The 27,940-nt window shown below is 36.0% G+C and overlaps 1 protein-coding gene across 1 annotated transcript in view; it reads left to right on the top strand.

The window, feature by feature from the left end:
* Positions 1-27,940, top strand: part of cdi (center divider) — a 302,230-nt gene that overhangs the window by 209,306 nt on the left and 64,984 nt on the right. The window contains exon 3 of the mRNA XM_067762801.1: positions 18,672-18,793. Within this exon, the coding sequence (XP_067618902.1) occupies positions 18,672-18,793 (122 nt within the window). The remainder of the gene's footprint in view (positions 1-18,671; positions 18,794-27,940) is intronic.

The following is a 27,940-nucleotide window of genomic DNA, read 5'->3' as shown; positions in this document are numbered from 1 at the left end:
CTTTTCTTTACTTTTCTTTTCTTTTCTTTTCTTTCCCTTCCTTTCCTTCCTTTCTCTTCATTTCCTTTCCTTACCTTTCCTTTCTCTTCATTTCCTTTCCTTTCTTTTCCTTTCCTTTCTTTTCCTTTCCTTTCCTTTCCTTTCCCTTCCATTGCTTTCCTTTCCTTTACTTTCCATACCTTTCCTTTCCTTCTTTCCTATCTTTCCTTTCCTTTCCTTTCCTTTCGCATCCTTTCCCTCCCTTTACCTTGCTTTCCTTCATTTCCTTTGCTTTCCTTTCTTTTTGAATTCTTTATGTTGCCAGATACTGGAAATGATCTCCCATATTCTCTCTTCTACATACCCTCCTTTTATCTATTGTTGTTGTTGCTTTAACCCCAGAAATATTCCACGAGACTTAGGAAGTCTTACGAATACGGACAGTCCCTTGATGGATATGAGGGTTTTATTGACCCCTCGAACTTTTCTGTTTTTATATTTTAGTCGCCTCTTACTACAGGCATGTCTACACCGGGAATATTCAAAGCCTCTTCATTCCTTGGGGTTTATTTTTCTCTATTAGGACTCGACTGCACTCACCTCACAAAACTCATAGACTTTTCGCTTCCTTCGCTGTCTACTGCGGCTCTATTCCCATCGGATAAGGAGGGTTGACAGTTCTTGTTGACCCTCATACCGCCGCTCTCTTATGAGGCGGAAAGGCGTAGATGCTGCCACAAAGTCAGGCCGTATGCAGTTTCGCTGGGTGCCTCCCCTAATACGGGGAAATCTAACTAAATTAAATTAGGCATATAGATCTCGAAATGTCGAACTTTTATTCCCTTTGTTCATCTAACTGAAAAAAGTTTGATTGTTTAAGGTTATTGAACGCGAATATGTTGTAAATTCCATTTGAAACATTTCACAGCTTTTTGCTCTCTTTGTAGCGGCTAGCCAAAATCAGGGCCAAGTTTGTTTACCTTTAGATTCGTGTTTAACAAATGTTATTTAATAATAGATAGTTAAGTGCATATGTAGAAATGTGTGTACAATATTTAATCTACAATATTTACTTTATGGCATATGAACTCATCAATGACTAAACGGTGTGCGCGAGTCTATTTCAAAAATACTACGTACACACCTCTCTCATATTCACTTATATGGTTAACGTAATTTGAACACACCCTTCCCTGCCTTTCGCCCTCCCTCTACTCAAAAAGGTATGTGTGATTCAGACTTTTGATGAAATATTTTTTTCGTGCTCTTTTTTTTATTTTCCAATTGTTTGTACCGCATCTGATACAACATTTTCCATTGTCCTCTATTGTTGTAGAACTTGACACATATTTTTGCAATTACCTCTATTGTTGTTAAACATTTATTCATTTATTTATATTTTATGTTTTTTGTTGATTTTGTCGCACATACTTTTAGCAATTGAATGCGTTTTATAGTTTTTCCCACACTCCCGACTAGAGGTTGCTGCTAGATTGTTTTGGCTTTTGACTGATTTTATTGAAATATTTAATATTTTGTTGTCTGACTTGTAATTCGATATGTGTAACCAAAATTTATTACCAACTAAAATTTTGGATATTCATCATGTTATTTATTACTACTCGGTAAAATCTATTGGAATGTTATTTCATTACGAAATGTAATTCGGATGAGTAAGCCGAGTTTCATGTAACTATGCCAATGGGTTAAAAAAAGTTTTGAGTTTAAAACTCTTTAGATTTTATACCGTACAAATTTTTAGATTAAAAGCTAGTTCTCCCACAACACTGACTTGCATGAATTTTGGTCCAGGAATTGTCCGGCAAACGTCGTTCTTATAGATAAATACCCTGAACACGCTGAAGAGGAAACCACTCTCCTAGGAAGACGCGCGTCACTCTAGCTCAATTTTGGTCTGGATACTGTTACAGACTTACCTATCCAGAATCAACCCCGACATACATAATGTATGTCCTACTTGCAATGTATTCCCACATGACACCAACCATCTCTTTAAATGCAATGTGGAACCAACGCCTCTAACACCACTCTCACTCTGGTCTACCCTTGTTGGAACTTGCAAGTTTCCTTGGACTTCGGTTAGAGCAAATTGATGACAATTTGTGAGTGGCCGCACCTATTGGATGAGGCGAAGCACTACTACTACAACAACCACTTTTTGGCTCTCTGTAAATTTGCAAGTTCACGCTGGAAATGAGTTGATTTGAGAGAATATGAAAGTCTGAGCATTTCACTGCAAATTAAAGCTCATCGAATTTAGCGCTGGTTTTATATATTATTATTATAAATATTATATATATTAAGTTGCCCTTTCTATCTTCTATATATATAAAAAGAAGTGTACATTTTGATTGTCACTCCATCACTCGAGAACGGATAGAAAGATTGCCATGAAATTTTTAGGAAAGATACAGGAAGGAGAGACAAGCGGAAATTATTCTATTGGATGAATGTACAATGATGCATAAAAAATCGCTGGAAGTATTACATCGTACAATGCAAGATCTACGTCAGAATCAAGACATTTTTGGTGGTGCATTAATATTATTGTCAGGGGATTTTCGACAAATATTGCCTGTGGTTCCACGATCAACATCGGCGGATGAGATCAACGCATGTTTGAAGTCTTCTCTTCTGTGGCGACATGGGCAAAAATTGACATTGAACATAAATATGCGCGTTCAATTCCACAACGACCAATCTGCAGATCGGTTCTCGAAGCAATTGTTAGATATTGGCAATGGAAAACTTCGAGTCGATAATACAAATGGATTGATTACATTGCCGAATAATTTCTGTACCATTCTCCAATCAACATAAGAGTTGATAGAAAGTGTGTTTCCAAATATTGTTCAAAATTACAGGAATCACAATTTGGTTGAGAGAACAGGTGCAGTGACATCATATAAATCTGTTGATAGCGCAATGAATGCAGATGATGCAGTGAATTATCCAATTGAATTTTTGAATTCATTGGAACCACCTGGTATGCCACCGCATTATTTGAATTTAAAGGTTGGTTCATCAATTGTTTTACTGCGGAATTTAAATGCACCAAAACTGTGCAATGGCACAAGATTAGTAGTAAAAAAATTGATGCCGAATTTAATTGAAGCGATAATATTGACCGGAACAGCGAGAAATGAAATTGTACTCATACCACGTATTCCACTGATTCCAACAGATATGCCATTTGAATTTAAGCGTTTGCTATTCCCAGTGCGTCTATCATTTGTCATGTCCATCAATAAGGCACAAGGACAAACGCTTCAAATACGCGGATTAAATTTGGAGGAGCCGTGCTTTTCACATGGACAGCTATACGTGGCCTGCTCATGAGTTGGAACGCCAAATTGTTTGTTTGTGCTCGCTTCCAATGGGCAAACTAAAAATATTGTATGTCCAACTGTTTTGGATTGACATTAATAATTTTGAAATACAATGCATTCATTTCATAAAAAAAAATTTATAATCTTTCATTTCTCTTTTTGGTTGGTTGCTACGAAGTGCAACGGGGTCCGCTAGTAAAGGATATTGATTAGGACTTTCTGAATAGGTTAGGTTAGGTTGCACTGCCTGGTCAATAAATGCCTTAGACTAAATCTGTCCATAGATAAACCAGAATTTGTTTGAGGACCAAACTGGAAAACCTCAATTAGAAAATACTAGAAGTTTTCTTGCACCTAGCTAAATAGCTGCCTCAAAATCTGGCAACTCTGCCAGACTGCAGCTGGAGGTGCTGTTATTGATGAGGCCTAGCTTATAAGCATGCGATGCCAGAAGACAGTGTCCAGTTAATATGTCCAGACTTTGTCATTCTTACGTCGTAGGATCTTACTCCAAAATATTTATAATTTAAAATGGAGATTTTCATTTTCAATTTTTATCTTTCAAAAGTCGCTTCCTAATGTTTGTGAGATTTTTTATGTGAAGTAAAATCTGAAACATCCTTCAGAAAAGAAAGTAGTAAAAACTCATTGCAAGTTTCGAATGACTTCAAATTTGATAGAAGGTGCAAATTTTTTACGCCCAGGTGTAAGTTGCTCAAGCTACCAAGAGCAAGAAACGTCCATATTTTGGCTAATTGCTACATTTAAATTCCAATTTTTCCTATAGTTTTTAATATTTCAGTGAAAACTGGTCTCTAGTACTTGCAACTGCGAGCCAGGATATGGCTGAAAGGTAAATCTTCTTTAAAAAGCAACGGGTAACTAAACCTTTAAGAGCATGAAGAAGAATCAATCATTGTGAACCAAGAATGGTTAAAATGCCATAGTTCACTTCTTCCATCCGGAATAAAATACTGCCAGCTCGAGCATAAGCGCATTAATTCTGACATTTTTATTTTTTCCACATGTTTTTGTAATTTTAATAAAAAAAGAAAATTTGGAAATTTGTATGCACCATGCAAGTCTTCAGAATTCAAACTCGCTTTTTATTATTATTATTAAAATAAATTATAAATAATATTTATATTTATTTGAAAAAATTATTATAACGAATTACCAACGAAGCTATCAAAACCCCAAAATGCAACAAAAAAAAATAAAAAAAATAAAAAATAAATAAAAATAAAGTTTAAACCACAAACTGTCTGCAGGCAATTTGTTAATCATATCAGAGAGAAAAAGACTAGCCAACTAATTCAAGTATGCTGCTGTATTTTTTAATTGCGTTGGGTGGCGTTAAAGGTGGCTAGAAGCTGAAGTGGCAACACGCAGCAAACTTGATTTTCAACTGAAAAGAACAACAACAACAAAAACAATGGTAAACGAGTTAAGAAGGCAATAAACGTCAATTTTGCCCAACAAGCATACCAACAAATAAACATATAACTAAGTGAACACACATTTTGTTATACTTACATACTAAAGAGTAAATGCACATATGAATGACTTTGACTGTACTTTTAACAATTACAATGTGCCACTTGACTGCCAATTTTTCAAGTGCAAGTTCAATAAAAAAGCCGGCGAGGTAGTCAATGCTATGTATGTGTGTAACACTTATTTTTATGCACCTTTATCTATGCGAAACCAAAGATTCAATCCTGTCGAAATATTGTTTAGTTAGTTTCCTGCTTGGCTACCGCAAATTGGATTGGGCCAACAAGTTATCGATTTAGTTTTGCGGGGAGTGCAATGATTGAAATATTGGTTTGTAGGTTGTTGCGTTAATTTTTTGACAAATTTTGATATTAGTTTGGTACCAATCAACCTTTGGAGTTAAAATCGCAACACTAAAAAGGCAAGGAAAGAGTTTATCAAATCAAATCGGTTACTATTAGATTGTATAGTAAAATCTAAAATCGGAAGATTAGCATTTTATGGTATTCGTAAAGGGTAAACATTTTTAAACTCTGTTATGTTATGTTAATGTTTTGAGTTGTTTCCTAAATGTAACCAAGCAGGTACAGCAAAACAAACAGGCATCGACAAACAAACATAATAATAAACGAACCACAGAAAATAAGTCAAACTACTGTAATTACTAACTTCTACCTGTCTTAACTAACCTTTCAAGCTACAGATCGATGGAAAACCTTCCCATTTCGAAATGTACATGAAAATAATCCGAATGCATCTTTGCACACATAAATCAATTTTTTACAATACTTACGAACTAGAAAAACTAAAAAAAAAAAAAAAAAAACACAAAACGTTAAACCGAAAAGTGACGTAAAGGTGGAATAACGACGAAATCGGGTTGTCTTCAAATCAAATAACAAGAAAAGGCTTCGAAGACACTTTCAATGTATAATCGAAACAACTGCATTCTTTTTCGACCTGATGTTGGGTTGTTTAAATTTTTTCCTAAAATATTTAACGAATTTAAAATTAAAAATTGTTTTTGCTTAAGCAATAGGAACAACTAATTTGAAACACGTTTCAAAAAAATTTTTGATAAGTTTATGAATTTTTTTCACTTTCTTCATTCTTCAATGTGAATTCAGAGAGACTTTCACTTGAACTTTGTTGGAATTTGAATGAATTGGACTTCAACAAGTTTTTTAATATTAATATATACTATTATTCTGTACGTGTGTTTGTGATTGAACTTCTCTAAACAACTGGACCGATTATGAAGAAACTTCGGTGGCGTGTTCAAGTCATTGGTCCGTTTTCTTTCTTATCTTTTCGGGAAGTTAACCGTAGGCCGTCCAATTTTAAATAAATATAATTGATGGTGCGATTTCCTTAAAATTTGGTACATACATAGGTACTTGTTTGGCTAGCTTATAATTTGAAAACCCTTTATTTTCGACAAGTGGACCATTAACCGACTTCTTCCAAGCAATCTAACTTATTGGGCGAATTGCTTGAAATTCGTGGTACCTCTTTGACCAAGCTAATGTTTGAGAAACTCTTATCATTTCGAGACCGGCTTATTGTGAAAAATCGTATTTATGGGCGATTTGGTTGAAATTTAGTACAGCGACGATAGAATGTAGAGAAGCAAGTGAATGGAAGGAGATGAAGAACAATAGAGGGAGAGCAAAGGAAGGAGGAACGTGGGAAAGATAAGGTGGAGAGGAAGGGATCCAACGTGTAGTGGTAGAGGGAGAGGCAAGGAGATAAAAGCTACTATATCAAAAATACCTCTGTTCACTGAGAGGGTAGTAACATCGCCGAGAGGAATACTATCAGGCAGGAGGACGCCTCATTTAACTATCTATGTCCTATATCGCACACCTAGGTCAAAACAGCGATCAACTCAAAATATCGCATTGTTCAGAAAATGCGAAAAACCAACGGCTTCTCCCATATATGCCAATGCAATTTTTATTTTTTACAAAACATTTTCTCGCTGACTAGGGTGAGTATAAGTAAACGGAATATTATTTTCAATATTGAATTAGTAAGTCTGGAGATACCCATAACTTCGAAATTTCAGATTTTCGAGTTAGCTTCGATATTAAAAATTACGTTAGCTTCATATAGTTTCGTAGTGGTTTATACAAACAAACATTTTGAAATAGGTTGGTCAGGTGAAGCAGGTATTCGATATTTCGTAAAGAGATTCCATTTATATGTATACGAGCCGGACCCGTGCACATCTTGCGCAACCAATATAAAAGTCTCATCAAATATCAACAGAAATCAGCTGTTCTATCAATCAATTAAAACGTTACAGCTTGCGCCGTCATCTGGCGTATGGTGACAACTGCCCGTAATGCAGCGCAAATATTCACATTAGTGCCATATGTTAGGTTAGGTTAGGTTAGGTTAGGTGGTAGCTGCCCTGATAAGGATAGCTCACTTGGACAACACGAAGGTCCGTTGTGATACCGCAATACCAAAAATAACGGTGACTTAGATCTAGCCACTTAGAGAATCTTTGGGTAGCAACGATAAAGCTCCGAATGATACCGATCTCAGCTTTGGATAAATCCTCGGGAGATCCAAGTGAGTCGCGACGAAGTACTTTCGCCTAGTTCTGGCAAAAGCTGGACAATCAAGCATAATGTGATTTGGTTATTGCACCCCATCATCCTCCATACAGCTGCAGCAGGATGGAGTTTCCAGTATATTGAGACGTACCGCATGGATATCCATGGAACAGTGCCCTGTCAATACCCCAATGACCATTGATAGGTGAGCCTTAGTGATCCCAATTATTTCAGCAGACCTCCTGCCATCCACTTTCGGCCAGAAAGATTTTGCTACCCTGCAATACGTGGTGTCTGCCCAACGTTTGCTGAGCTGACTCGAGGCCCAGCTATGGAGGAGCAATCCACAGGTGGCCAGCGGAATCCCGAAATCCCTACAGCCATCTTCATCCGGTTCAGTTGTACCGATGCGGGCTAAGAGATCCGCTTGACAGTTACCCGGGATATCACTATGGCCCGGGGAATCTTAATTGTAAAATAATTCGATGCAATCGCAAGCAAGGTCAGGCACTCCCGGACCACCCTCGATCGCACTGTAGTTGGCTATCAGAGTAGATGTTAAATTCCATAACCGTAGTAGCACTGGATAGCATTTCATCCACCGCATGCTTAATCGCAGCAACTTCCGCTTGGAATACACTGCAGTGATCAGACAACTTAAACTTGCGGCTTACATTTAGCTCTTGACAAAAGACCCCCCACCAACCTTTCCGTCCAGGTTCGACCCATCCGTGAACAAGTTAACCGGTCCCATGCCCCATCTCTTTCCCACTCCTCTCTCGGTGGAATGACTGGGGTGAAGGTTGTATAGGGAACAGTTATCGGCATACAATAGTCCGTTCTGTCCGGGATAAAGTCGAAACTGGTAAGAAGGCTAGAGTGTCCGAAGTCAGAAAGCCCATAGCCCATATCATGAAGCCTGACCAACGACCTTACCGCGGTCGCCTTTCCCGCAATATCTACTGGATATATGTTCAGCATGACGTTCAGTACCAAGGTCGGTGTTGTTCTGAGAGCGCCACTGATACCGATCAGCGCCGTCCGTTTCACTGACATTAACATTTTGGAGGTGCTCGCCGTGTCCAGTGTTTCCACCAGACCAGCACCCCATATAGCAGAATCGGTTTGACCACCATCTCATAAAGCCAGCGTACTACTCCTGGCGAGACACAGAGTGACATAGTACAAATAGATTTCTTTGTGTACTCATTTTTAACAAATTATTTTAATAAAATGTAGCTAAACAAAAGCACTACGACCAAAATTGACCAAAGCTCGCTAATAGGCCGAATCTCCATCTTTACAACCAAAACTTTATTTATAGATTTGAAGTCCAAATAAGAGCGAAAAAGGGACGCGTACATAAAAACAGCAATTAGAAATAATATATGTATGATATTTTAATTGCATGGACCAGTACTCGTCTTTTCGTGGTACAGATATGTTGACGGTAATTGGTTAGTTTTTAAACTTGCTTATTGTTAATTTAATGAAAAAAAAATATATATATTATGATAAAATGTGTTAACAATTTTTGCTGCTATTTTCGTACGCGCAGGTGTACATGCATTGCTATTCCTTTAAATAAAATTATAAGAAAATGAAGCAATTAACGCGTGTTTATATTTCGTATCGAATATAATTGCGTACTTCATGATATTTTATGATAATTTTCGTATTCTTGTTTCATCTATAAACTTGGAATTTCTATTACCCGGAATCAAAATGAGCGCCAAATAAAAAGTGAATTAAATGTATTAATATTCAATTTAGAGGCTTTTCATGTGCAAATTAACACCATTTAAACATAGTTACATATGTACGTACAAATGTGCTACATAAAGTTTGCATCATAAATTTTTTTCGTAGATACATATGTACATACATTCGTGTTGTTAAAACTCTGTTCAACATGGCTGCCAAATAAATTCACAACATTTTATAACAAACTGACCACAATTTAGTTGCACTATCAATTACACCAACACTTCAAGCGTAGACGCTGCAACTGCGGTGGCGCAAATTTTTAAAATTTGTTTTTGTGCTTCGAATAAAATTGAATTAATTACGAAGCCTTAAAACTTGTAGCAACAACAATGTTGCTGCAGCCGCAATGTAAAAATAGCAACAATTTAAAAACAGTAAACATTTTTTGATTAAATTAAAGTTTTTTCGCTTCGCTTCTTTTTCATTTATACGAGCGCGCTGTTGCTTTTGTTATTTGTGGGTGTATACGAAAAGAAAATTTCGGTTTGGGCTTGGATTAAGGAAACAAAAATTCGCATATTTACGGAAGTGATTTACTATCAATCAAAATTTTCACTACAACAACAACAGCGGGTTTCAAAACAGCTCTCATAACTGCAAGAGCTGCTATTACGACGATTTTACATTTCCATCATGTTAGAAATATGCAGCGCACATTTTTTCGGAAGTTATTTCATATGCAAAAAAAAAAAAAAAAAATTAAAAAAAATAATTAAAAAATAAAAATAAAAACAAAACATTATGTGAATATAATTATGTGAATATAATTTTTTGTCGTTTGAATTAACCAAACTGGGGGCTCAGATTTGATTAAGTTGGCTAATTTCTATTGAGTATCCGGATGGGAATCAGATCGATGAACACCAAATTTGTTGTTAACATACGTTTTGCGGTTACAATATGTTTGGCTTTTGCTGGATTGCAGTATCTATCAAAAAACAAGAAATGTACAAAGGCGATTCCCCAATAGCAAAAGCAGGGTCCTCAGATTGCGAAACATTTTTGTTTTTGATTGCGCGACATTACGCCATTTGCTCTTTACTTATCCTACTACATTTATGTTAAGTTTCCTTCATATTTGGCTACCAATTCCAATACGAAAATGAGGAGTCTACAGAAAGAACAATTATGTAAATGTAGTGTTACAAGATGTTATACAAACATTAACAGCTGAATTCAGTAAGCTGTCTCTAGTCACTATTAGAGATATTTCGGGGTAAAAATCAATTTTGAGACAACTTGCTTATCGCTGTCTCCAGTTTCACAAAAGCGGTCACTTACTTGTAAGCAGGGCTGGGGAAGATCACAAATATAAACATTTCACCAAAGTATGAAAATTATTTCCCAAAAACTTCAATTCAATCTGCCGCCTCTGAGAGTCGAATCTACGCACTTTGGAAATTTCCAAACAGAAATGGGATCGGCGCCTTATCAACCTCAACCACAACACCACACAACATTGGGTTGCCAAAATGCAGTGTTATATTAGCCAACATCTACACTGAAAGAAATGGTGCTAGTAAAATCAAAAAATCGGTTCTGTTGTTCTTGACTTAACTGAGATTCGGTGAAATTGATCGAACTATGGTTAATTCGATCGAGTTCTTTGTCAAGCGAACAAATTAGTTTAGTCATTTCAACAAAAGAGAAATTGTCCCTCTTAAGTTAACAAAATTCTGTAAAATTGACAGCTTCCTAATCAATCTAACTGATTTTTTGTTAACACAACTGTTCTCACTGGTCATTTCAACAGCGATCAACAGTCAATACATGAGCAAATTTCAAAGAGAATTTTACGCTCACTGCGCTCTCTACTTTATACTTATGTATGCTGTGTACTTTATGTATGCACATATTTACGTATGTATATGGCGGCCGCCGTGGTGTGATGGTAGCGTGCTCCGTCTACCACACCGAAGACCCTGGGTTCACACCCCGGGCAAAGCAACATAAAAATTTTAGAAATAAGGGGTTTTCAATTAGAAGAAAATTTACTAAGCGGGGTCGCCCCTCGGCACTGCTGGGCAAGCACTCAGAGTGTATTTCTGCCATGAAAAGATCTCAGTGAAAATGCCGCAACATAGGTACTTTCGTACAAAGCTGTCGCAACAACTTATTTTGTTCATTGTTTTACGGTCAATTACGAATCAACGATTTGTGCGCAGTTGATTCAACATCTTGTTGCGATGGATAAAAATTGACAGAAATTTCGGTTGAATTGACCCGTATTTCGTTTGATTTTAACAGTCTTTTTCTTTCAGTGTACATTTGCGACTAAAAAAAAAACGCCAGTCGAAAATTGCGCATAGCCAAAGAAAACATTTGGCAGTAGGGAACTGTAGCACTGCAGCAAGAGTAGCATCTCCTCCTTCGTTCCTTGATTCTTCCACTTTTCCTTGATTCTTTTCTGCAAAAATGAAATAAATATGCATTACCATACACCAAAATACTTATTCTATTGATATTTCGTTTTTTAATTAGGGATGGTAAAACAGATTAAAAAAGTCGATAAAAACTACATAATGAAACTTGGCATTACTGATTTTGTAAAAACCTATTTCATATGTGATGAATTTCATATCAAACTCTATAAAAAAAAACACGTTTTGAACCCGACCCCCTCAGATTTTGATGAAATTTTACCTAGAGGTACACTTTACCAATACAAGCACAACGTCATTCAACGCATATCGGTTTTGATATGAAATTCATCAAGTGTGGATAAAATTATGCACTTAGTTGTCCATAAAAAACTTAAGTGCAGATGTATATACACGTAATAAAAAACACATCCACTATTCAATGTGTGACTTAATTGAATATTTCCAATTAACAAAACTCACCAAAATATTAAATTAGGTTAGGTTAGGTTGAACTGGCCGGTCCATGAGGACCTCACATAGACTGATTTAGTCCGTAGTGTTACCAGAAGTTTGTTTTAACGAACAAACTGAAAAACCCTATCAAAAACCAGGACCTATGTTATAAAATAACTCCGTCCTCTTGGCAAATACTAGAAGCTTCCTAGGACTTAAGCCACTTGCTGCTTCTAGATCTGACAGCTGTATCACAATTGGAAGAGAAGCTCGGCCTTAAATCCTTCGGAGGTTATCGTGCCTAACACTTATTTATTATACTCAGCTGAGCAGAGCTCACAGAGTATATTAATTTTGTTCGCATAACGGTACCCCGTGACGACGTAAACTAATCGAGATAGATATAGATATCAAAATGATCTGGTCGAAAAAAAAAATTAATTGAGCTATGTCCATCCGTCCGTCTGTCCGTAAACACGATAACTTGAGTAAATTTTGAGGTCTTTTAATGAAATTTGTTATGTAAGTTACTGGGCACTCATCTCAGATCGCTATTTAAAATGGACGAAATCAGGCTATAACCACGCCCAATTTATCGATATCGAAACTTTCGAAAAACCGAAAAATTGCGATAATTATTTACCAAAGACGGATAAAGCGATGCAACTTGGTAGGTGGGTTGACCTTATAACGCAGAATAGAAAATTAGTAAAAGTTTGGTCAATGGACGTGGTACCGCCCACTTTTAAAAGAAGGTAATTTAAAAGTTTTGCAAGTTGTAATTTGGCAGCTGAGTATCTAATGTTCTGTTACACCCGAACTTAGCCTTCCTTACTTGTTTTTTTTTTTTTTGTAGATGGGACAGGGATCGAGATATTTAGAAAGTCCATTTATAAAATGTGGAATCTTGCGATAGCTATTTGAGTGACTCCCCGTATAGCTAGATTCTTGAAACTAGGAACATATTTTGGATCCCCACGGCAATACAACATGAGGGAAAGGAGTTTTTACTAGGTGTTCCTGATATCGCGAAAATTTAATAAATCGTCCGCACTTGGAAATTTTGCTTTCATGTTTTAAGGAAACTCCCGAATCCCAAGACTCCTGAAACTAAGGGAAAACTACTGAGAGTAGGAAATTTTATTGTATACGAAATGTTTTTTATAAATCACATAAATCGCTATAACTCCGAATCTATTGCACGTAGTTCAATGCTGTTTGGCACGTAATTCATATGGATTAAGGTCTTGAATAGTATTACAAAAGTAGGCAGGGCTCATACGGGGCCACTTTCTAGGGGTTCTCCGATTTGGGATCTCTTCATAACCGTATTGAGATCATTACGAAGCTCTTTCAGAATCACTTCGAAATTGTTTACGTTTGAAGAAATTACGGGATAAAATCGAAATTGCCTTCGGGTTAATTTCAGTACTAACATCTGAATTGGAGTGATATCTTTTTTCTTCAAAACGGCACATGGTAGATTTTTAAATGGTAGAACCTGTTACTTTAGATGAACATGTTTTGGAGGCTGCGTAGTAAATTATTTTGTTTCTATTTAGAAATATTACCTAGTAGAGCCCCGACAGCACGGATACAAGTGCGTGACAGGGGACACGCGTTGTATGATTTCAATATCATTGATCGTATATGTTGTCTAAACTCGTATATGTAGTTGAAGTACTAAACCTCGTGATTTTTCTATTCCGCAAATCCGACACCGCAAATTAGACATCCGTGACAAGAATAAGGGACCAGTTCCATCGAAAACCAGTTACTAGCCCAATTATTGTGCAACTCTTATATATTATTTCTAATTGCTGTTTTTATGGGCGGGTCCCTTTTTCGATCTTATTTGGAATCCAAATCTATAAATAAAGTTTTGGTTGTAAAGATGGAGATTCGTGCTATTAGCGAGCTTTGGGCAATTTTGGTCGTAGTTTTTTGTTTAGCTATATTTTATTAAAAGAATTTGTTAGACATAAACGATTGTGAGCACACAAAGAAATCTATTTGTACTATGGCACTATTGTGAATATTTTCACCGCATTAGCGGCAGTTGCTATTGTACGCTAGATGGCAGCGCAAGCTGTAAGTTAATAGAACAGCTGCTTTCTGTTGATATTTGATAAGGGACTTTTATATTGGTTGCGCAAGATGTGCACGGGGCAGGCTCGTTGGGCAAATTATCTTTATTGACGAATTTGTCACCTCCGTAAGCTCACCATGGATTTGCAAGTCACTGTCCTTTGCGGCGCCTTGTGACTTCCTTCGCTCTGCAATAACCAGAAAGTTTCGTAATGTTTTTTTTTTTTTGTTTATCTGACTAGTAAAGTGTCTGCTCTCTCTCTCCCTTTTTATGCTGACTCGTCCAAATTTTTGAAACCAATGGCAGTATATGAAAACGTGTCTGCTTTGTAAGGCTCTGTTGCCCATAGGTGCTGACTGATTCGGTAATTTTAATGGTATTATCATTGTACCTCTAGTGGCGTAGGATCCAATATATGTAACTCACAAAAATGACTTTCATCTACTTAGTAACAAAAAAACCTTTACTAACAACTGGAAAGCTTTAAATTAATATGAGAAATTTGAAATGCAAAAAATAAAAATCTGCAGTAATTAAAACCAATGTCGCATGCGTTTTATGACTCAACAATACAGATTTCAACAAGCGAATGCATAAATGCTCAGTCATTTGAATGCACTTACCTACTCCTACTTTTAAATTATTAAACTTAGGTTTATGTATATATGTGTATATGTATTGCTTTTAGCGACAATGGCTGAGACGTCATAAATATAATTGTGATTGTTGGTTCGTTAACACAACAATTTTCCTTCGTTTGTTTTATCGGTGTAAAAAGCCGTTATGCATAAGTTTATAATCCTGTTCACCTTTTAGGAAGGTCGTTTAGAGTTTGTAAACAGAGACTACGCACGTTTTTATAGGCAAATCATAGGATACCACTGCACATATGTTTATGCGTCATGAATATTTGTTATGAAGTAATATGCAAAGTCATTGGTAGACTTATGATTCGAAACAACTTCATAAGACAAATGTTATGGGATTTATTTTGGGTAGCGTTATTTTATTCTAGCTTATACCTAGTTAGTATAGTCTAATCATCACAGGTAGCCTATATCATATCATTTATCCCGCCATTTTATAACACACTATACGCAAAATATCAATTTTTATCAAATTTCGCCAATTAAAACCCTTTTTTTCGTGTTCGTGTGTTAATTCGTGTTCGAATTAATGCAAATCAATTTCAAAAACATCTTCGAAAAATTCGAGAAAATTTTACGAAAATTTGGAACTTTTTCTTTAGAGCTTCCTGAATTTATTTGAGTATGCAGTTTTGTAGCCCAATCAATTTTAGTCTAGCAAATTACAAGTTATAGGTGTCTCAAAATTAGTATTGAGTTTTGACAAATATTTTACTGTAGGGTGTTTTATATTGTGGCGAATATTAGCATCACTATGCTGTTAGTAAATAATCACAACAACAAAAACAGCAAGCAGCCACACTTATGTACATGTACACATTAAAGCAAGCAGCCACACTTATGTACAAGGCAACGAAGAATATTCCATACACATAACCAGCAGCTTGAAGCAGAGAGATTATTTCACATACATGTAGCAGGCAGCTATGAGCAGAAGTTGTTACTCACACATATACATGCATGAGGATAGAAAAAAAACATAAACTACAGATATACATGTAAATAACCAAGCATGAGATACAATTGTTCTAAGGGCCATGTGCGTGAAACGTCTAGACCTAAGGAGAAATGGGCGAACGACATAACCGAGAGTATAAAAGCAGCGCAAGCTGAGGAATCAGTAATCAGTTTTTATTTTAATACGCTATTATTTGTGAAGTATAATTGTGAAGTACTACTCCCAAAGTAGTCTAAATAAAGAAAATTTTGCAATACTGAATATTGGAGTTATTTATTCGACAGTTCAGCGATTCGAACGTTAACAGAAGGTCTAAAATAAGCGGAATTTCTCAAAATACGCAACAATATCATAAATATATATATTAAAAAAAAAACATTTTGAGCTGTAAATTGAGGAAAGGATCTCTATGGGCGAGGTAAGGTTAGGTTGAACTGGCCGGTCCGTGAGAACCCTACATTGGCGTTCAACCCGACATTATATATTTCCTGAAGCGCCCGGCCCATCGAAGAGCTTATTGTTGGAAGGCACTTTACATTTATGACAACTGCAATGTCTTCTGCATACGCCGTAAGTTTAACGAATCGTTTTCCACATCGAACCGTCTGAGCAGTCGTTGATTACCAGCATCCACAGCAAACAGGGCGAGGAAAAGACTCCCATTTTTGAAATTTTAGGTTCGCGGTCAAATTTAACCAGCGGAAGCCAAGCGTTATAGTAGTAAAAAATATTGCTGACTCATTCTGACTGCTCTGACGTGCTGATGCAACATGGTGCAAAATGTAATTTAGAGTTTTTATTTGTATGTATGAAATGCTATGCTTTTTAAAGAGCAATATACCTTTGTATTCAAAAGTTGTAACTCATTAAGTTTTGGCCAAAGTTGACCAAAGACAAAGCGTTTCTAATGCAACATATGTAATTTTTGAACAACAAGAAAAAAGTTATCCAATGGGTTCATATCTTAATTTAAATGGGGTGAGATATTATACATTAGTATTAAAATAACGTCAGGAGATTCTGATGTAAGCAATTTGATTTTACGATTCTCAAAAAAAGGGTCGCCAATGGGTTATCCTATTAAAGCTACATCAGAGGTCTGTTTCATAAGATCACTTCAGTCGATGATAAATTTGTCGTGATAATAACGTAGGGCCATTTGCAACCTGATTTGCATGATAAACACGCAAAACCTAATTTTTTCAATAATTCTAATGTTTTTGATACCCATAAAAGCAAATGATATTGTTTGAAGCGAAAATAAGGAAATACATATATGAGATTTGACTGGCGATAATTTTGTTACCGATAATTTGTAAGCTTTACAGTACACTCTTGCGCCAACAGCCCTCCTGTATTATGGGTCTCAGAACCTCTCGAAACGCAGACACAGAATCAGGTAGTCTGCTCGTCCTGTAATTGATGACGCTACCACTATGGTTATATGTGCGCTAAAACAACCGAGGCTTAGTGCCTCGTTGCTGTTGTTAACGCTATGTTTTTTGCCATTAGGCCTACAGGGGTAGAATGAACAGAACAGAACAGTGCAGCTGTTGGGGTAATGCTAAATATTAATACCCTGCATAACCTCTCTAATTTTTTGAGACAAGGTCTTTTTTGTGTGGCTGTCCACCAAACAAGGACTACATAGTATAATAAATACGCAATGAGAGAGAGAGAGGGCGATAGACCCACGCACACCCCAGCATTTCTTTATATGCTTAAAGTGCCGTCGAGGTCTTCTTCACTCTCTTCTCCTCCAGCTTCCTCGACAGTTTTATTTCTTGAGGCTCGATATCGCATGCCCATCTCTAATTTGTATATCAACACAATTGACATGCAGGCGACTTTATAATACGTAACTGCTGATGTTAATGTCGTCTATGTAACCTGTCTATCCCGTTTCAATGCGGCGTTCCGTCGCATCGCAAAAATCGCGCAATGTCTTCAGCTAAATTTCCAGCATTTCTTTCATGGCATTGCAATTCCAATTTTACTACCAGTTTCATTATGTTTTTATGGCTATTTTCATTTTTGGGAGGGAAAAACCACACATATGCACATACTTGTACATTCTTCTGTTGCAACAAAATTACGCTTGGCACAAAAAGAAACAAGAAAACAACTTGCAACAAAAAAAATGCCAGCAAACCGGTTAAATAATATAGCACCTGTCACCTGCCGCCAAAGCCATCGAAATGGTTGCGCATGTGCAAGTGAATGGACTTGGCAATTTCTACATTTTTATTTATAAGAAATGAGGATTCGTCACAAGGCAATACACTGCAATTCGAATGTGAGTTAAATACATTTCACTAACTCTTTTGCGACGAAAGTTGTATTACATATGAAATATGCAACTTTTTGTTTCACAGTTAAATTCAAAATTAAGTTCAATTAATATTTCGCAAAAAAAAATATATGGTGAATAATTGGAGCACTTAGCACAATATTTACACATGCTGAGACGAGTATGTTGATAGCCTACTTACAGCGCAACATGTTGCTGCAAACGTTTTTTTTGTTTTTTTTCTGTACAAATGCTCTATGCCCGTAACCCAGACATTTTTGAGGTCGCGCGTCCACCACGCATGCACAGCTGGATTGGGAATTGAGTGTGCGCGTGTTTATGTGCAAATTTTGTGTAAATAATTTTAAAAGCCATTTTATAGTGAAATAAGGGGCCAAATAGGTTTTGCTCTGTGTACTCTGAAACTTGCACTCGAAATGTGGTTACTGCGGTTTGCTAAGACAGCTGTCAAATGGAGAGTAATGACAAAAAATGTGTTACAAATTCAAAAAAATTTTTATATAAATTGTTTAAGCTAATGTTGATTAACAGATTTTGTTTGTAACAACACACACATGACAAGTTGTTCTATTTTGAAAAAAATTTTTTTTTTGTTTTTTAAGAAAACTTAAGCTAGATTGAAAGCAACTGAAAACAGCGCAATTCATTGATTTTTTAATTGATCTTTGCATTTTTATTTGCTCCTAATTATAGGTCACTCATCGTACAACTGGTGAAGTTATGGTGCTGAAAATGAATCAGTTACGTGCAAATCGACCAAATATGCTCAGGGAGGTACAGTTGTTAAACAAATTATCCCACCCGAATATATTAAGGTGAGTGCAGATAAATACATTGAAAAAGCTATATTAAATTTAAAGTAAATCTGAAATTTAAGTCTGAAGTCAAACAAGTTATCGCTCACTTCGTTTAAAGAATATTTTAAAATTTATAAATCTGTAAGAATGGTTTTTCGAAAGAATAATCGTACCTTGTTTCAAGGCGAATGTCCATAAAATCAGCTTAACACTCTTTTAATCAGCTTTAACTCTTTTCCCTCACAGCCCGATCTAGCAGCGGAACAATCTATATTATTATTTGGTCACTCCCTCAATACTAGCCAATATCTTTTGGATGGGTTTTTTGGTATTAGAACAAAAAAAAAAAAGATTTACTCATATCACAACATACTTCATGCTTCATAGTTCAGTCCACACATAACTTCCATATTCTTTCGACACCATCATATCATAAATCCGAAACATAACTCAGAACTGGTATGGTTAGAAGAGGCTTTGAGAGCGGAATTTTTGTTCGCTGAGATAGGAATTCACTTCTCAATATGGAAATCGTTGGTATGAGTAATTCTTCGTTGAATATCTAAGCTGATATTTTGTATTACTGGGCCCGTATCGTGTTATACGATCTCGTTTCGTAAAACCATTTCACGCAAGCGATCTTATATATTATTTCTAATTGATGTTTTTATGTACAGTTCCTTTTTCGCTTTTATTTAGAATCCCAATCTATAAATACAGATTTGGTTGTAAAGATGGGAATTCGTGCTACTAGCGGGTTTTGGGCAATTTTGGTCGTGGTGCTTTTGTTTAGCTATATTTTATTAAAATAATTTGTTGAAAATTAACGATTGTGAGCACACAAAGAAATCTATTTGTACTATGGCACTATTGTGAATATTTGATTATAAGTAACACTGCATTACCGGCAGTTGCTAACATTCGCCAGATGGCAGTGCAAGCGCCATTGTTTTTATTGATAGATGCTTGATTGATAGAACAGCTGATTTCTGTTGATATTTGACATGAGACTTTTATATATGTTGCGCAAGATGCGCACGGGTTGGGCTCGTAAATGTTAATTTATCAAGCTATTCGAAAAAGTAAGAATAAAGTATGGAATTTCGGTCTTTTATCGTCGCAATATTTTTTTCGTAGGCGCTGATTCAGTCATTAAGTATATTCAACTATGGACGTTCCAGAACTGTAAAGCTCGCTTTCATATTCGTTACCACGTTCTATGTACAATCTCTAAATAAATCGATCTGCACTAAGGGATATAGAGATCATTCAAACATAAAGCGAGTCTACTGTTTTGTTATTATAGAACACACTGTCCGAAAATTTTAAAAACTGTTGCGGATGTGAATAAAGTAAGTTCCGGTATGATATAACGGCATGAGCAGCGCGTTAAGTTAAAGAAGCGGAAGTTAAAGAAAGGATTTATATTCTACTTCAAAATGATGGAGAATGAAGCACTATAACATTTCGTGAAAATGTAGGCCTTGTTTTTGGTTCTTTTAGTCTAAAAATAATGCTAGATACGCGACTGAAATGCGTAGCTCACAGCAATCTTCTAGTACCAGAAAAACTGTGGGTACTCACGTTGAACCTGTCTGGCGTTGGATGGTCGCATATAGTGTCTTAGCGTGTTATTTCTTGGAGACTTATTTTTTTCTCGAGATTGTCTTGTCAGTTTTTCAAGACTGCGGGACTTTGTTACATTCAAATGTTATGGGTTGTATGTATATGTGCTTCGTCAGAATTTCATTACATCTGGGTTTTGTATCTGTATCTTTATTTTTATATTAGTCTTTATCTCTATCTTTATATTTATAATTATACTTATATTTATACTTATTTATGTTTTTATTTGCCTCTATCTTCACCTTCATCTTTATCTTCATTATATCTGGGTTTTGTCAGTTTGGATTGTGTGCGCATAGCTGGATAATAAAATGCAATCCTCTGGGGCTGCAAACCAAGGATTAATTATTCCTAATGGAATGCATTCCTTAACAACTCTGCCATTATCTTTATTTTTATCTTTATCTTACCCTTTGTCTGTTCTTTATTTTAATTTTTTTATCTTTTTCTTAAGATACGGTTTATTCAGAAATTTTTACGGTGACTCGTTTTTTAAACGGTTTTATTTAGCTTGACTCTGAGTAACGAGCGAGCAGAATTTTGTAATTGAAATTTAAGTAACTTCCCGATAAGCTACAAGCTTGAAACTTGGAATATATTTCAGAACTCGATGACAATGCAATAATAAGAAAAAACCTCCAATAGGTGGTGCATGGATCGAAATATTTCAAAAAATCGTATTTGTGGTCTGATTAGGCTCATATTTGGAACAAATATTACATATGATTTACATGAATAGAAAGCGACATATGCAAAAATCGCCGCCAGGTGGCACAAGGATCAAGATATTTAAAAAAATCGTATTTGTGGTCCGATTTGGCTCATATTTGGAACAAATATTACATACAGTGCGGTAGAAGTGACATCAAAATATTTTGGAGTTGCAGCAGGGACAAGCATACGTGGCGCAGAGTCGAGTAAAGTCTTTGGAAGGATTATGTATTGAGGACTTAGATTGTAACAAATTGTCAGGAAAGAGTCCTTGTAATAATGAGTCAGTAAATGAACTAAATAGAATGAGAAATAATACGCAATTAAATAAAGATTAAAAACTTAAAAATAAAATAATAAAAAAAAATTTTAAGTTAAACGGTTTTATTGAAAACAATACTTACATGAAATAATAATAATTCTAAAAGCTAGAAAATAATTAGGTAGGCCCTAGGTACTAGTCATCACACTCCTCAACAATCTAGGGCGTTGATCAGACAATTAAATAAAAGCGTTGGGCGCGTGAAATTTCTAAAAATGTGAGGTGTAGCATAATCTGATTAAGGTTCAGTTGGTCTTACTTATGACTATCAATAGAATTTTACGCGTCCAACGCTGATGATACAAACTTTTACAAGAAATATTTTATTTTTAATTTGACATGTCCGACGATTTTATTTAATTGTCTGATCAACACCCTAGATTCATTACGAGTGTGATGACTAGTACCTAGGGCCTACCTAATTATTTTCTATCTTTTAGTATTATTATTACTTCTTGTAAGTATTGTTTTTAATAAAACCGTTTAACTAAAAGATTTTTTTTTAAATTATTTTATTTAACGACGTTTTGATTACAAAACAATGACAACTTATCACTCTCTAAGTACTCATTAAAGTTATTCTGCTACACCACTTACAAATGCAATGTAATGAGTAACTTCTTAGCGTTACTTTTTTATTGAATCAACATTTTGCTTTCGGCAAAGAAATTCTCATCATTAAACAAGCGCTTAGTCTCATGACCTACAAAAAAGTAAGGAACAAATAAGCGAGCGGGCGACCAAATGGAGACGTTTCATTAATTAACTACTGTTTACATACATGCAATAACAGGTAATGTAATGGAAACCCGCTAACATGCACAGAAAAACGAAAAAAGCCGGTTCAAAGTAGACAGCGAACGGCTACTGTTAGTTGTTTGTATTAGCAGCTGTGTGGCTGTCGGCCAAGAGGTGGTAGCAATGCGGTCGGTTCTTTTCCCGTTGCATTAAAGGCGGGAATTATTGCAAATTGAAAGCATCACAATTTAGCGGTAACTTGTTTATAGTCGAATATGAATTTCCTAGTGATGGGTGCGCGATGTTAGTACTCACGGTACCAACTAAAAAATGCCGTAAAGCGTAATGGCGGTTGCATTAATGGAATGAAAGGAACATTAGTAAAATTGATTAACTTCAATTTGCAACTGCCAAAATTTAAGCAAAGCTTAATAACTAGCATAACTCTCCAACCAGTGTTGTGTCATGAATTATGCAAATCTATAAATGTGACCCGGCCTATGAAAAGGTGTTTTATGACTCAAAAAAGAAATTGCGAGAAACAGCTGTTAAAGATAAACAATGCATTTCTTCAGTTTCTTAGTAGTTTTCTTTTTTTTTTTAGTAATAAGCCACCTTTTCATAGGCCGGGTCACATATATAAAAATCAAATTCTGTGTGTGTGCGTTCTCTGTGAAAACGTATTTCCCACACTTCAATTATCACCAAATTTTAGCTATATGTTCCTTCGATCATGACGAAGGTTTTTCATATTTCGGAACTAAGAATTTTAAATTTAATTTTTTTTTCAATTTCACGTGCGCAACTGGGTCGTGCGACAAATTTTGTATGTCAGCAAAAGTTACTCATACGCCATGTACGTACTTAAGTGCAGAACTTTTGTTTGTTCATAGCATTGAATTCACAAAAAGTTAAAGCGATTGCATTGGGTGATTTAAAAGCTTTTATTAAATTTGAGGATTGTAAAAATAGTTGTCTATATGAGATGATAGACAAAAATGGTGCAGATAAAACATTTTGATTAAGTTCTGAGATTTTGAGTATGAATTGTGTGTGCCAAAATAAAATTTGAAAAATAAAGCAAGAAAAAGAGGAATGAGGGATCTAAGAAAAAAGGAGGGAGGTGTAAAAAAGAAGAGGGAGAGTTAAGGAAATTATAAAGGGTAAGAATGAGAAAAATTGGGAGATACATTTTGAAGAACATCGATAAAATTGTAAATACTGATTGCTTGACTTTGAGTAACGGGAAGGAATGCGTTAAAATATACCTTCTTATTTAGATTTGTATCTGCCCAACCTGAGCAACGCCGGGTACGCTGCTAGTTAGAAATAAACTCGACAATGATTGGAGAAAAAATACCAGTTTATTTCACATTTAAACTAATGCTAACAGCTGAAATTATAGAAAATGGTTATTCCGTAATGGAAAAGTTTGGGATACACAAGTTGAAATTCGGGGTTAAATGGTTAAGCCCTCGCTCATCTCTAGTTGAGATTCTTTGCTACTTACCCTCGTGCTGTTTACATTTCTACATTCATTCATGTGCATAAAAATTGTGTCTGTATAGTTTCGCCAACAATTCAATCTTACCAACTGACTCAACCACTTCTGGAAAAACAGTTAGAATTATTATTGAGTAGTATATTAGTTTCTGGTCTCATTTTTTTTTTTACGTATACTCTTTGTACAGGTACGTTTTTGTATGTGTAAGTGTAATGATGCATTCTTCACTGACAGCTAATTGTTATCATAGGATTGCTTCTACTAAACGTGTAAGAATTTTTCTTTGACAACTATGTTTCAAGATATATTTTTTCTAATCTAATTGAGCTTAATGAGGTTCTGAAGAATTAGGCAATTAATATGGACAAAACTTATTTGCTTTTGTTTTCATCACCGCCTCCACCTGCGAGATGCAATAAACGGAACCAGAAAATATGGTTTCCTAGAGCTTTCAAATAATGGAGCCCAGAGTGTGATAAGCTGTTGTTGTTGTTGCTGTAACGATAAGGACACTCCCCGAAGGTCTTGTTTATCTCTGCCAAGCGGCGAATGAAGATAATGGTTCTGCGCGCATGTGCTATTTCTACGTGGGCGTGGTTATTGATACAAACTTTTACAAGAAAATGTTATAGAAAAAATATGTGTACCAAATTTTCTTTCGATATGTCAATTCTTTCATGAAGTGTTGTTGAATCCCAGTGCCTTTTCGCGGTGGACAACTTTTTTCCGGTGGCGAAATTTGACACGTCACTTCCAAAATTTTAAGTAATTTCTCTTTATCTAAAATTTATAAAATTTAAAACTTAGTTAAGTAATTTACACGAAAAACCAAAATCAATCCCAATCCTAGTGCCACTCCTATAACCTCTCCCATTTTCACTCCCACTCTCCTGTAAATATATATGGCACGGGTATAAAACATAGATAGATAATTGAGCCGTTTTTCTGCCCGATAATATTTCTCACTGCAATGTATCTACTCTCGCAGTAAACACAGGCATTTGTCATATTGTAACTTCTGCAAAAAAAAAAAAAAGCTGTGTCATCTTGCCCTTCGCCTCCTCTCCATGTTTGTTACGTGTCCCTTTCCCTTTTTCGATTTTCCCTCTTCCAATCTCACTTTCTTTTCTCTCCCTCAACTTCGTTCTATTTTTTCTTCATCTCCTTCCTTTCTCTTGCCTCATCACTTTCCAGCCATTCCTATCAATTTCTTTCCTCTCCCTCACCCGGTCTTTTTTCCTTCCTCCCTTCTCTTCATATTCTTATGGCTATGGTTATACCCTTCTATCTCTTACTTACTTACTTAATTGGCGCTTAACCGTCTAAACGGTTATGGCCGTCCAAAAAGGCGCGCCAGCCACTCCTTCGCTCCGCCAATTGGTCACCAAGGGAGTTAAATCGTTTTCCACCTTGTCCTTCCAACGGAGTGGGGGCCGCCCTCTACCTCTGCTTCCATAGGCGGGTTCCGATAGAAACACTTTCTTGGACCCTTCTATCTCGCTAGTCTTTTTAATCACCAACCCTTGTTAAAACCCCCTTTAACACACCCTATTTGAAACCCAAATTGTGAAAACATATTTTGGTAGCACCATGATTCACATTTAGGTCTTTATCTCAGAAATGGGATTAATGGAACTAAAACTCACGAATGATCTAGAAAACTATAAAAAGCTAAGACAGCGATAATTTTCAAAATTGGCTCAACCGATTTTGAGTGATTAAGTTAGCACTGATTTTGAATTCGTGTTTATAATAATTGGACGTGAATAAGCTTTTAAAAAGAAGCTCAGTTTGATTTGAGATAAATCTAGCTACAGTGTTTTAAACCCACACCTAGCCCGCAACCGAAATAAATAATTTGTGTGAGCTTTTTTTTAGTAGAGGAGGCCAAGGCATTATTCTTGTATAAAATTCTTCTTAAATAAATCACCAACCCAACAAGGGCCCATATTATGTTAGGGACTTCACACTTCGTTGGTTTCAATAGATTGATTAGGAATATGCTATTGCAATATATCTTGTTGAAGAACGAGACCTACCTACCTTAACCCTCTGTCATAATGACATTCGGTCGCACGACAACTAGATCGCAAGTTCCATCACCTACACTGGAAATTCTTAAATAGAACGCTGCATCATGGTCTGACCCTTGAGGCACCATCAGATACATAGATGATACAATTGCATAATAAAGGGATTTGAACAAACTTTTCTGCCAACCGGATAACAATCGAAAATTGTTATTACCAATTGCAATCAAAGGATGTAATTAGAACCTTTTCTACACACCAGACAGAAAGAACTGTTCACTTCTGCCTTTAAATGTCTCAGCTACTAATCACATTTACAAAATCGGTTGCCACCGTGCCAGCATAGCATAAAGTAATTTCAAACATCTCAAAAAGAAGAGTGAGCACCCATAATCTCACTCTTTCAATTATCGATTGTTATCAACAAACAATAAGTATTTGTTTGTCTGCGTTAATCCAGAAAAGTTTCATCAGTTATGCTTAACGCAATTTAGAGATGTGCATCACATCATTTTATCTAACCTTCAATGAAAATTCAGTTGAACCATTTAAGAGTAACCAGATAAGACGAAGTGACAGATACATAAAGGCCAAGGGAAAGCTTTGTTGTCAAGCCAAGTCACCACGAAAGTTTCGTGACTAAAAGTCCGTCTCCATTAACCGAAAATGATACTTGTATACAAGTACACTCTCGTACAAAGTATATATATTACAAATTGGATATGTTAGCTACCCGTGGTTCCAATTTTTATTGACCAAAGAGGGTGAACATCAACATGATGTTTGATTTTTCAAAGAGCCAACTGAAGTAAATATATTTATAATCTTGGTTGAACATTTAAGGTCTGATGCGCAAAAGGTGGATCTTCGGAGAATTATTAGACACTTGGTTCATCACAATTGGCGGCAGAGCTTCTATGACTTAGGACTAGAGATCTCTCGCCTTTTCCATCATTGTAGCGTATGTCAAGCGAAAATGTTACCAATACGCGGTGCTGTCAGACGGAAAAAATTTGATTATTTTCTCGAACAGCCAGGCCACGCTTAAGGCCTTGGACTCATGTATTGACCGCACAAAGTCGATCACTGAATGCGTCAGAGCTCTCAATAAGATGGTTCAGTACTTCAGTATCAGCCTTGTGTGGTTACTTGCACAGAGGGATACTGAAGGCAACTGTAGATTTGATGAGCTGGCGAGGAGGATCTTTTACACTATTTCGACCCTGTATAAGTCAGTAGTCAAGGGTAATGTCTCTGTTAAAGGTTCTCACTGGGCAATGTTTTGATTCCGATTTTGCACAAAAAAAAATCCGATTCCCGTAAACTCAACCTCCCTAAAAATAGATTTTCGCCATAAAATAGACTGCTTACCAAGTTCCAATTTAATACTGTTTTCACACAGAAACTTAATGATCTCATTTCACCTGCTAATGCAATCGTAAATTTTTTGCTTTCACACAGAAGTAACTGCTCGATTAGTATGAAGGATGAGACAGACAATCATGGCGGAACGATACAAGGTGGGAGCATGGTGACATACCTACAAACAAAAAAAATTCCATGTATTTGTAAATTCGATGGACAAATGTCAAAATCGTACTGCGCCGGTTGTTGATGTATCAAATCAAATAAAAAAGGTTATAATCAGCTGTTCGATGCGGCCACCTTGTATCGTTCCGCCATGCATACAATGACATTTGCTTTGACAAATGACATTTTTAAGCACTGAACACACCAAAAACTAAGTAGTGGAAACGGAAGCGGAACGCTGCCAACAGAGTTGCATTGTGCTTTTGACTTCATTAGGCGTTCGATTAGCTACTAATGAAATAATAATAGATTCGAATTTTGTAGGGAAGATTGAGCTCAATAAGCGTCTTAATGTAGAAAACTGCCTTTATTATTCAATAAGCCGTCTGTGTGAAAATAGTATAAATTTAGTTAATAATATGCTGCATTTCTCACAGGGTTAACTTTTTAAATGTATTAACATTTAAAGCATTACTTTTCGTGTAAAATTGAAATTAAGGAAAAAAAACTGTAAAGCTAACGCAAAGAGAATACTAAAATAGTTAGATCACAATAAATGTTACATCACCAATTCTAGCGCTTGCAAGCAATTTAATTGAGCGCAACACAAAATGTACGTAGCCGTTTCACTTTGTGTGACGCTTTTATGCCTACAATACGTAAAAGCTGAAAACACTTCCGTGAAGTATGTGATGTACACTTCG

Source organism: Eurosta solidaginis, chromosome 1 (assembly GCF_040869045.1).
Source record: "Eurosta solidaginis isolate ZX-2024a chromosome 1, ASM4086904v1, whole genome shotgun sequence".
In the NCBI taxonomy this organism is placed as follows: domain Eukaryota; kingdom Metazoa; phylum Arthropoda; class Insecta; order Diptera; family Tephritidae; genus Eurosta; species Eurosta solidaginis.
The sequence above is the reverse complement of the archived record's forward strand: the minus strand, read 5'-3'. Positions and strand labels throughout refer to the sequence as shown.